The following is a 12002-nucleotide window of genomic DNA, read 5'->3' as shown; positions in this document are numbered from 1 at the left end:
AGTTGCCAAGGGGAAGCCATGGCCTAATGCTGGGATGGCCACTAAAATATTCATAGATATAATGCATACTCCACCCCATAGCAACTGTCCATAGCATGCCCCCCTAAGAAGACCCCCACCTGTGGGAAATATGATGCTAGGGCAGGGCAAAGAAGACCATATTACCAACAATAAAATTTCTTCCTTGGGATCAGTCAGTGAAATTGATCAGCAGAAGATTCGAGCAACAACAACATGGCGGCCACGCTTGTATGTTCTACATGCTTATTTCCTCAACAAAAGACTGCAAACTTTATGTGTGTGGGATACAAATATTTTGCTAGTTATACCATACTTTTTTCTCTATTTTTTCTTTCCTCAATTTTCAAGCCCAAAGTGGCTGGCAACATCGTTCTCCCCTTTGAATTCCCATGAAGGAGAAAAGCAGGACTCTTTTTTTTTAAGTAAGGGAATATTATCCCTATTTTATTCTCACAATGACCCTGTGAGGTAGGCTAGGCTGAGCAAAAGAGGTAGTGGCTGGCCGGAAGTCACCCATTGAGCTTCTGCAGCAAAATAGATTTGAACCTGGGACTCCCAGGTCCTAGCCTCACACTGTAACCACTGCACCCCACTGGCTCTCTCAAATCAATAAAGCAAAATGGAGAAGACTGAAGTTCAAGGCTTTCTTCCCTCATGCTCCATTTTAATATAGAGATGGCATCCTCTTAATTCCATTACTGGTGCAACACAACCAAGGCGGCTGTCACTCACGCGCTGTTCCTGCAGTTCAGGGCTCATTAGAAAACCAGTTATTCGTGCTTTGAATTTATGATCCTGTTGGTGACATGTTGGTTATCATTAGTCTCTTTCACTTACATGAAGAATAAGTCCATTAAGAGCCTCTCTGCCAGCCTCTGAAGCAATGACACTGGTGATTGAGCCAATCTTGATATCAATAATAGGAGGAGACAATCCCTCATTATATTAGCGAGATGGTGTTTTTATGTGATTATTAAGCATTCAGTGTTTGTGGCTGGGACAACACACTGCGATGTTTGAAAGGAACCAGAGCACAATCATAGTCTCGCCACTGGGCAAGGCTGAGAAATGTTAAATCTCTTTAAAAGCATCAGGAAGAAAGTTTAAGGAGCTGTGTCTATCTCAGTGGGAGGGAAGGCAGCGTGGTATAGCCCGATCTCGTCAGATCTCAGAAGCTAGTAAGCAGGGTCAGTACTTGGAAGGGAGACCCACACTTAAGTTTATGTATTATATTGCTCTTACTGCATTGTTTTCTACCTTTGTCGTTCCATTTTTCTCATTTTTAGACATATTTTTGTTTTTTGCATTGTTTCTGGTTTTTGTTATCCTAGTCCTTTTGCATTGTTCATTGGATATCTCGCGCTATTTGAATGCATTCTCTTACAACATGTAATCCACCTTGAGTCTCAGCAAGGCATGCAGGCTGTTGAAGGGAGGGAGGGAGGGAGGGAGGGAGGGAGGGAGGGAGGGAGGGAGGAAGAAAGGAAGGAAGGAAGGAAGGAAGGAAGGAAGGAAGAAAGAAAGAAAGAAAGAAAGAAAGAAAGAAAGAAAGAAAGAAAGAAAGAAAGAAAGAAAGAAAGAAAGAAAGAAAGAAAGAAAGAAAGAAAGAAAGAAAGAAAGAAAGAATTGTTCCCAACAAGAAAGAAAATGGAAGCTTGAAACTTTTCTGGAAATGTGACAAGCGATTCATTTATTTTTATTTTTTTGCTCCTATGAGATCTGAGTTTCTGCAGAATAGCATGTTTACAAACTCCGTTCCCTCCAAAAATTGGCACCCATGATGAGACACAGATAACAATGAAACAGTGGGCTGTTGAAAATGGCTGCATTCCTGTAGTGTAAGGGAGGGGGCCATGGCATGCACGCAAGTCCAAGGTGCCTTCCAAAATAAGCCACTGCCTGCAATTTACAAGAACAATCCCATAATTACTGCACGTTACACATTTATTCCAAGAATCCAGTCCCCTGCATTGTTCTCCTTGCAAGCAATCAGCACTTCGTTGCATGTAGTCTTTTGGCTCGCAAGAAAAAGCATGGGTCAAAAGAAATGGCTGAGTGGTATGGGCAACCAGTGCCATCAAAAGAGAAGCTCGATTTCTCAAAGCAAAGTAAATCCCTAACAGTCAGATGCTCTCGGGCCAAGTTCCCTTTTTTGACATGCTGCTCAAGCAGTGGGGTCTTTAAGAATGAGAGAAAGAGACACCTGCTACCCCAACCACCTTTTATTTCACACGACAAGAGAGCAGTCTCATTGGAGTTTAATATTATTTTGCATATAAAAACGCATCTGAGAATCTCCATCACTTTCTTAAAACCTTCAGACTGCTCTTTGATCACAGAAAGCTGTTAGGATTAAAGTCTTATTCAAGATGATACCATCAGCCTGCTGCTCCTGGGACTCTCCACCAAGAAATTTAAATTCCTCCCTTGTCACTATTTGTTAATCTAGTGTAGACCTTACCCATTCCATAAGGATCATTTTTAATCCCATATTTTTACCCCACCTGCATTTAACCTCTCTCTATAATGTAGGTTAGACTTAATGAGAATGGCTGACCCTAGGTCACCTACTGTGCCATCCTAAGCAAAGTTATACCCTTCGAAGGCCCCTGATTTCATTGAATTTTAAAGGGTGTAATTCTGGTAAAGTGGCACAGTAAGTGAGCTTCAGGACTAACTAGGGACTTGAAGCTTGTCAAGGTGTGGCCAACTTATGGTGATCCCCAATGGGTTTTCAAGGAAAGAGATGTTCAGAGGTGGTTTGCAATTGCCTGCTTCTGTTTAGCGACCCTAGACTTCCTTGGCGGTCTCCCATCCAAGTACTAATCAGGGCTGACCCTGCTGCGCTTCCGAGAGTGTTGGGCTAGTATCTGGGAGAGCCAGATTTGAATCCCCACTTGTGCCATGGAAGCTCACTGGGTGACCTTGGGCCAGCCGCATTCTCTCAGCCTGACTTACCTCACACGGTTGTTGTGAGAATAAAATGGAGGAGAGGAGAAAGAAACGGCAAAGAAGCTTAATGAATTCTTCTCATCAGAAGCCCTCTTCAGACAATCGGTTTTGGCACACCAATCACATGTAATAGCAATGCACTCTACCCATAATCCAACAAACATGTGTGGTCACCTTTTGTGTGCATAAGGGTACATACTCAGGATTTGAGGGCATGTGTTCATATGTATTGAGGTTTATGCACATGGAAAATTATGTGCATTGCCTTTTGCACAAAAAATGGCAGGCACATGTATCCAGAAGGTGATGGGTTGCGCATGCTCTCATTACGTGGGACTGGTGCACCAAACCAAATATCAGAAAGGTGCTAGACTCAATAGTAGAACATGTTGGCTAAATACATACATCTGAACAACTGCAGTGCACCTGAGGAGCTATATGAGATACAGGTGAGAAATGGTGAAGTGTGAAGGGCTGGATGGCATTAAATCAGAAATATCTTAAATAATTCAAATGTGAAATGAGGAGCACTTTTAATTTTAAAAATCTGCAACAATCAGAATGAAAGAGGGGAGATCCATAAGCAGACTGACACTTTTAAAGAAAGAATAAAAAGCAGTTCCCAGATGCAGTGCAGCAGAAAGGAGTTCAAACTTTTCTCTTGCATCATTTTCCTGATCTACCTTCGCTGCCCCCAGTGGCTATATGGCAACCATGATGGCTCTTCTGCCATAACACTTCAGTTCAGAGAGCCAGTGTGGTGGAGCGGTTAGAATGTTGGACTTGGATCTGGGAGACCCAGGTTCCCATCCCTGCTCAGACATGATGGTCGCAATCAGAATCATAGAGTTGTAAGGGACCACCAGGGTCATCTAGTCCAACCCCTGCACAATGCAGGAAATTCATAACTACCTCCCCCTCACACCCCCAGTGACCCCTGCTCCATGCCCAGAAGATGGCAAAGATGACCTCCTTCTCATCATTTGTTTAAGGTCATAGAATCATAAGGTCATAGACCTCTGACTTAGACCCTGGAGAGCTGATGGTAGTCTGAGTAGACAGTATTGACTTTGATGGACCAAGGGTCTGATTCTGTACAAGGCAGCTTCCTGTGTTCTGTGTTCATGTGTTCAATCAGCATTGCTGACAGATGGCCAGCTAACCTCTTCTTAAAACCCTCCAGGAAAGGAGAGCTTACCACCTCAATGTCTCTCAGCCGAACATGCCTCTTGGGGTTGCTGTGAGGATAAAATGAAGGATGGGAGCACCATGTACATCATCCTAAGATCCTAGGGGGAAGGGTGTGATTTTAAACAGTGATAGATACCATCGCATTAGGTTCTCAGCCTCCTTACAGAGCGTTAAGAAGATAGCCAAGGCAACACATTTGAAAAAAAGACTCCAGGAAATTACAATCCTGTCAGTCTGATATTTGCTGTGCATAAACTGCTGTATGTACTTCTTGAGAAGCATAATCAACTTTGGGAATTTGCTATCATTCATTGTGATTGCTTCATCGCCTAAATGTAGTCAAACCATATATCATACCCTGCTATTTCTCATCTTACGATCACTTCTGCTACACTCTGGATTTCTGAATTAAAGCATTCATTTGTGACTTCCAACATTCCACAGTAAAACTCAGCGTCTGTTCAAAATGTAAATATTCCACAGTGAACTATTATATACTTAGGAGCGTAGGAAAATAGTGTCACAGTACATTTTAGATTTCTTGAAAATGCTTGATGGCCATCACGGGAGGAGGGGGGAGCCTGAACTGTATATTAATATACATGTGTTATAAATTTAAAAAACCTCTATAACCATCACATTTTTTTTAAAAAAAAAACAAGGTTATAGAGAACAAAGAGGAAGCCTGTGTCCTGGCATTTTTAACACACTGTGCTCAAACTGGCAGAGGCATGCCTGGATACACAGATCCAGAACTGTCAAATGAAATCAAACTCTTGGCTACCACAACTCCCAAAAGAATGAAGGGACCAGAATCCAAAAGGAACATAATTTGGTGTCAGCCTGACATAATGCCAGTTGTGTGTTTCATTTAATGCTTCAAAGGAATCAGTACTGGTAATTGCAGGCACTCTGCTGTCATTTCATTCTAGTACATTTATGTTAGATTGTATACCCATCCTTATCCAATGTTCAGCATTTCTTGAATATTAATCCTAGATAAAAATATTTAAAAATCAACCAATCTAAAAGCTTTTCCAAAAATCCAGTTGCCCATCTACAGAAGTAACGATTTTGATATTGCTAAAGAGAGAAGTTATTGTATGCCTTGTAAAAGTCTACCAGTGAATAAATTCCAGAAGGGCAATAGTCTAATCCCCCTCTAGGATGCACACATCAGCAGAAGAAAACAGACAGTTCCAATTGAGATCAGGGTGGAGGAATTCCCCCGGGCAAGCAGCAGTAGTAGAAGATGACACTAGTGGAGGCTCTATCATAGACAAAAGCAGTGACACTTCAGCGAGCCCTGGTTTGTACTGCGCAGAAGAAGTCAATGGGAGAATTATGGGTTGAAACCAGAGATATTACTAAGGAAGAATTCACAAATACTATCCCTGTAGCCAAAAGAAATGAAAAGCCTTGATGGATGACTAACGAAACACTTACAATTGTTAAAGATAGATGAAGCAAAGTAAAAGGTGATGGAAATGGAATCAGAACTCTAAATACAGCATTCCAGCAATTGACATGTAGAGACCAAGAGAACTATTACAATAACCAGTGTAAAGAAACAGAAGAGAACCAAAAAAAAAAAAAAGGAAGAACAAGAGATCTGTTCCACAGGATCAAACACACACAAAAAACTCTGAAGGGTTGATGATGAAGAAATTGCAATTGTTACAAATTTTCTATTCCTTGACTTATGCATGAACCAAAAGGAAGACTGCAATCAAGAAATCAGAAGGAGATGATTTGTCAGTGATTTGGGGAAGTCAATCTATCAAAATTGCCAACTGCCAACCCTGGTGTGGGAATCACAGTGACCTACTTCGTATGGTAGTAGACAATGCTAGGTACAATTGATCCAGCTTTAGACTTATCTAGTATGTTCAGTGCATGCCATAGCCTATAGAATACCTTTACCAAGTTGTCAGCTAGTAACAATTACTTGTTCATCTGTGTCACCAACTCCACTGAGAGAAATGACACACCTTGATTTTATAGCACATTTTTAACTCAAAGCAGCACAGTCGAACAAGGTCTTACTCATGCTTAAAAAAAGGCACAATTTGCAATTTGCAGTAACCTACCTGTGTTGGGGATTCCCAAACGTCCTCCCAGGTGACCAAATATGCCAATAGCCCTTGTTTCATTTCTTTTGGAGAGTGATGAGAGATTCTGGATATATGCAGCTTTGTTCTTGGCATGCAACGTATTGAAGGTTCTGTTACCATCATGTGGAAATGTCCCAGAATGTGTTTTCCCATGGTATTCCGATCGGTCAGTCACCCCCAGCGAAACCATAAATGAACTCTGAACTTTGACCTTAATATCAGACAGAGGGTTGAAAAGGGATGATTCGGTCATCAGCTCCTTGTCGATGGGGTCTTGAAGGCAAATGGGTCCACTGTAGGTTCTACTCACGGTCAGGTCAGGCTGCATGGATGAGTTCAAAAGCAAGGAGTTACCTGATGGAAGGAAAATCAATCAGGCAATCGGTTACCATTGTTAGATACAACAGGAAGTGCTGTGAGCATAGCTTTGCTTCTAGTATAGTCATGACCTACTTTTAGGTGAGGTGGTAAACCTAGCTCTGGACTGTACAACTTTCTTTGGTGAGTAAGAGTTCACAGTAGACGTATCACAGAAAACATCTACTCTACTTTTCTTCTGGACATCTAGTTTCCTAGGTGCAGGAGATTTGTTTTTAACAGAGGTGCATTCAGTCATGGGTGTCACCACCAGCTATCTGAAATGGTGCAGCCCAGAGACAGAATTACTACCTCTGTTGAGAACTCGGTACAAAATAAGACAGGAAAGTTTAGCTTGAGTAACTGAATGGGGACTTGACAGAAAAGATTGTGTCTTTCTGGCTATCAGAATCTAGCCAATTTTAGGCCCTTCAATCACAAATAAAGGGCTGAGTATGAATTGTATTTATTAATAACCATGTTCGGAACCATAATCACAACAACAGCAAAATTAAGTGCCTATTTTAAATTACATATAACAAATAACAAAGTGCCCAAGAGGAAGCTTTCCAGTTAATAATGCCAACACCTGTATTTGGCTTTACAGTTGAGAAGAGGTGCTCTTTACAGAGGAAAACAGTACCTGAATGTATAGGGCAAAATAAAGTATGGCATTGTGAAAGGAGAATGGTTCAGGCATGGATGGATTTCCCCAAGATAAGTATGACAAACGATCAGTGTTAAAATATTTATTGCAGGGCATGAGTTTCACTACCCTGACCTGGATACCTCAGGCTAGCCTGATGTTGTCAGATCTTGGAAAATAAGTAGGGTTGGCCCTGGTTAGTACTTGAATGGGAGACCAAGGATGTCTGGGGCTGCTGCACTTTGTTCATCTCTTGTCTTGAAAACCCTTCAGGGTTGCCATAAGTTGGCTGCAGCTTGACAACACTTTCAGCCACATGAGTTTCACTGCTATCCATTTCACCACACCCATTCAAATTGGGGGTTGGGGCTTTTAAATTGTCACTGACCTATATGCCTGCCATAATGTGGGTTCCTCCATAGGTGGGCAGACAGCAGGGAGCAAGACAGCAAAGCAGGGAGGGGATGCCTTTAAGTGATTGGGAAGTGTGTACGTCCCCTTTAATGGAGCAGATAAAGATCCAGCGGGGATTGTATGAGGACACTAAACATGAAGAGGCATAGTAGATGGTGATGTTGGGGTGCAGGAGCTGAAGACAGGGGGTCCTGCTGGAAGGGGGGGCTGTGCAAGCCATGAAAAAATGGTCCAAGCAATGATGTTCAAATGCAGTGCTAAAGTTTATTCTCATGGTTGGTGTTTATGGACCCAAGGGTGGGGGATGGTAAGAAGGAGGAATTTATTTGTATTCTCCACTTTCCTCTACCTTTAAGGAGTCTCAATGCAGCTTACAATCAATTTCCTTTCCCCTCCCCACAACAGACACCTTGTGAGGTAGGTGGGGCTGTGACTAGCCCACAGTCACCCAGCAGGCTTAATGTGTAGGAGTGGGGAAGCTCCCAGTTCACCAGATTAGAGTCCGCCACTCGTGAGGAGGAGTGGGGAATCAAACCGGGTTCTCCAGATTAGAGTCCGCCACTCTTAACCACTACGTCAGACTAGTTAATGTGCTGCTCCCACTTTCACATCAACATTTTCCTTTTCAATTTGGATAGTCTCTGTACCCAAGATTAAAAACGTGGCTTGGGAAATCTAGTAACTCTCTCACTGCCACAGTTCCCCAGTCGAGAACTGTTTTCCAATCAACACAGAAGAGTTGTGAGGCTTAACTGATGTTTTGCGGCTCTTCAGCTGAAGCACCAGAAATTAAAGATGTCAAGACACAAATGATTCCGTACTCGTTCTTCTTTTGTCTGCTACTTAATTCCAATCCTACAGAGCCTCACATAAACTACTAGCTGAGAAAGGGCTGCGGAATTAATGATAACAAGGCAGAGAAACACAAGGAAATGAAGACTTGATTGCAATACAATGTCTCTGAAGCACAGTCTCTTCTGGAACCAGGTCACCAGACTTCTATCATGGGGGCTTTAAATGAAGGCAGAAAGCGCCCCGCCCAGTGCTCTAATACAAAATGAAAAATTGCTCCTTAAAAAGGTTTTATTTCACTGGTAATGTGTGTTTTACAAGCATTTCATAAGCACCCAAGCATTCATGTGTAGATTAGACTGAATTTAAATCAAGGCTGAATGCTGATACCAACATCTGCAGACACTTGTCTATAAAACTAAGTATTACAGAAGATGGCACCCAAGCATAATAGACTAATGAGACCATGATGGGGGTGAACGCTGTTGTCCTGACTTATCCTTGCTCAGCCTCTTATATAATTGTGCCAAGCAATAAGGAACATTTTACAATAGATCAGGCACAAATGTGTGGTCAAAAGGTTGCCTGCACTTGCTTATCAATCCCTCCCACAGGTTGGACCAAAATACCTGGGGCCTAACTTGGCACCCTGACCTGGATGGCCCAGGTTAGCCCGATCTCATCAGACATCAGAAGCTTAGCAGGGCTGGTCCTGGTTAGTATTTGGATGGGAGACCACCAAGGAAGTCCAGCATTTATATCTTGCCTTTCTGTCCAACCAGGGCCACCAAGGTGAAAAACATACAACAAGCATAAAAATACCCCATAAAGCCAATGGAGAATCTGAGCTAAAACTAGAGTTACCAGCTCTGGGTGGGTAAATACCTGGAGAGTGTCCAGCCTCCAAAAAGTGGCCATTTTCAGGGGAATTTATCTTGGTCATCTGGAGATCAACTGTAATACCAGGAGATCTCCAGGTGCCACCTGGAGGTTGGCAACCCTACTAAAATCAGAAAAAAACTCAAGATAGCAAATGAAATGGCCAAAGTGCTTGATGTTAGGGCTGTTGATTCGGGTGCTCCCAAACCAAAAAACAGCCAAATTTTGACTGATTCGGCTGTTTTTTGGTTCTGGAGCAGCCAAACCACAAAAAGGTGGGAAGCCGCCAAACCAGAATCAGCCTGATTCGGTGTTTCCTGGTTCGGCAGTTTCCCGCCCTTTTAAGAGCTCTCCTTGAGGGCAAGCTAACTTGCCCTCGAGGAGAGACAACCAACCAGCAGTGGCCAATAGGTGGCCACAGCTGGGTCTTCTTCTGGCCAATCAGAGAAGGGATTCTCCCATTTTTGCTGTTGCCAACTTTGGCTGGAGTTAACTGGGTAAGTAGTCTCTGCCTGGCCTGTGCTGCTTATTTGTTTGGGGTTTTCTTGTTCTGGTTCAGGAGGGGGGTATCTGTTCTAGTTGGGGTGGGCTTGCCTCTCTGGGAGTGTTAATCCTCCTGTTTTTGCTGTTGCCAGCTTTGGCTGGAGTGAAGTTGTTGCCAACTCTGCTATGTATAACTGTGTTAAGGTTTTGCGTTGTTGGGTGAGGACTGGAGGTGACTTCACTGAGAGTCCTGCATTAATAAGATATGTTAGGGAGTGCCTGGCCTACATTGGCCCCTCACATTTAAACTCAGCTAGGGCCTGAGCTTCTAACCAACTAGGCTCAGCTAATTCTTTAAAAGGGCAAGGGATATTGATTTTTAAATAGATTAAAAGGTCAAACAGTTGTTGTGCAGCCTCCTGGCCTGTCTTTTGCCTGGGTACGGCTGCCAGTAGGTGCACAAATCAACGTTGAGGAAAGCGTGGCCTTGTAGTCTAGAGAAAACTCCTCCTGGTTCCTGAAGGATCCATTGTTGGAGTGCAGATTTAGATAGGCTTTAAAATATCCTAGGCATCACTTCCCCCTTTTAAAAAGGTTTACAAATCCATCTCCAGGGCAGTGTGACAGGTTAAACCTATACAGGTCTCTAGACAAGGTTCACCAGCTATTTTTTTTTTTTAAGCCATACAAACCAGAAGTTACTAAAGGTTAGGTTAAGGCCTTTTGTTGTTTGGGGGAAAAAATCCCTTAGTTGTCTTTGGGGGAGGGTACCTAAAAAGTTGTCACGTCAGGGACTGATCCTAGTCCAGGACAGCTAGCTAGGCCGTTAAACTTCCCTGCATTACAGGTAGCCAGAGTTTGGCCCAGGGGAACAATAAGTGGCAGGGGTGCAGGTAAGAGGGGCCCCGGGGGGAAAGCTAGAGGGGGGAGGGGAGGGGGAGGGCTGCGGCTCGCCCCCGACCTGCACAGGGAGCAGCTCCAGAGGTGCCCTCCAAGATCCAGCGGTGCATTCTCTTTGGCGACGGGGCCTCTGGAGCTGCCACCCCTGCACAGGTAATGGCAGGTGCTGGCACTGGGTGGGGGTCTGCTGCTCCTCAGGCTGTCCCTCCTCCTCCTCCTGCTGCTGTTCTTGAGCCTTTCCAGCAGTAGCAGGTGGAGGAGGAGCAGCCTGAGGAGGAACTGGGGCTGAGTTTCTTGGACGCGAGTCTGTCGGAGCTCACCCCCATTTCCAGGAGGGTTGTGGAGGAGGTCGCATGGTCACTGGACACCCCGTTGACTTTGCCTGCTCCTTCACACCCCAGCAGTCCTTCCATGGGGACACAGGAGGAGAGTGGAGGAGGTGCAAGAGGAAGAGATGGAGGTGCACCCAGGGGTGCGGCCATCTCAACCCCTTCCCCCGCCGCCAACTTCCCCTGCATTCCCTAGACACAACATGTCTGCCACGAACACCTCTAGGCTGGCTGCTCCCAGGACACCCACAGCGGTCGAGCCACGTGGGGGCCAATTCACATCCTCGACCTGGAAATACTTCCAGGTGATGGAGGATCCACAGTTCGCTGAGTGCCAGCTGTGCAGGGTGTAGATAAGTCGAAGGAGAGACCACCATCATCTCTTGACTACCGCAATCCAGAACCATCTGAAGAGGCACCACAGCATGGTGCTTCTTCAGGGGGGGGGGGAGAGGCTGGTTCTCCATTGGCCAAGGGGCCAGGAGCCAGGAGCCAGCCCAGAGGAGAGGCGATCACTGCCCTCGCCTCGTGCTCTCCCTGCTGCACACCATGCAGCAGCTCCAGTAGGGAAGGGACACCAAGCAACTCTGACTGAGTTGCTTGGTGAGGGTGGTATCAGTAGGGCGCCAAGAGGTGGGGTTAGGGCAGCGACGAGAAAGGTGACTCGTCTCCTCAGAGAGGTGATCACCGTGGATGATTTACCCTATCGTCTAGTGGAGAAGGTTGCCTTCAGAAGGCTGATCCACTACCTGGCTCCCTGGTACAAGTTCCCAGCTCACTCCGTGATGGCACAATCCATTGTGCCCTCATTGTACAGGGCTGCCAGAGCGCATGTCAAGGCACAGCTGTCCCGCGCTGGAAGGGCGACCCCTTCAAACCCCGTAACTCCAGACCCCATGACCCAATCCTCACCAAACTGGCGGT

The 12002-nt window shown here is 44.8% G+C and overlaps 1 protein-coding gene across 1 annotated transcript in view; it reads right to left on the bottom strand.

Moving 5' to 3' along the window:
• The window catches only part of UNC5D (unc-5 netrin receptor D), a 423168-nt gene that overhangs the window by 66764 nt on the left and 344402 nt on the right, over positions 1 to 12002 (bottom strand). Inside the window, exon 10 of the mRNA XM_056860892.1 lies at positions 6255 to 6632. Coding sequence (XP_056716870.1) covers positions 6255 to 6632 — 378 coding nt within the window. The remainder of the gene's footprint in view (positions 1 to 6254; positions 6633 to 12002) is intronic.

Source organism: Euleptes europaea, chromosome 14, assembly GCF_029931775.1.
Source record: "Euleptes europaea isolate rEulEur1 chromosome 14, rEulEur1.hap1, whole genome shotgun sequence".
NCBI classification, from domain to species: Eukaryota; Metazoa; Chordata; class Lepidosauria; order Squamata; family Sphaerodactylidae; genus Euleptes; species Euleptes europaea.
The sequence above is the reverse complement of the archived record's forward strand: the minus strand, read 5'-3'. Positions and strand labels throughout refer to the sequence as shown.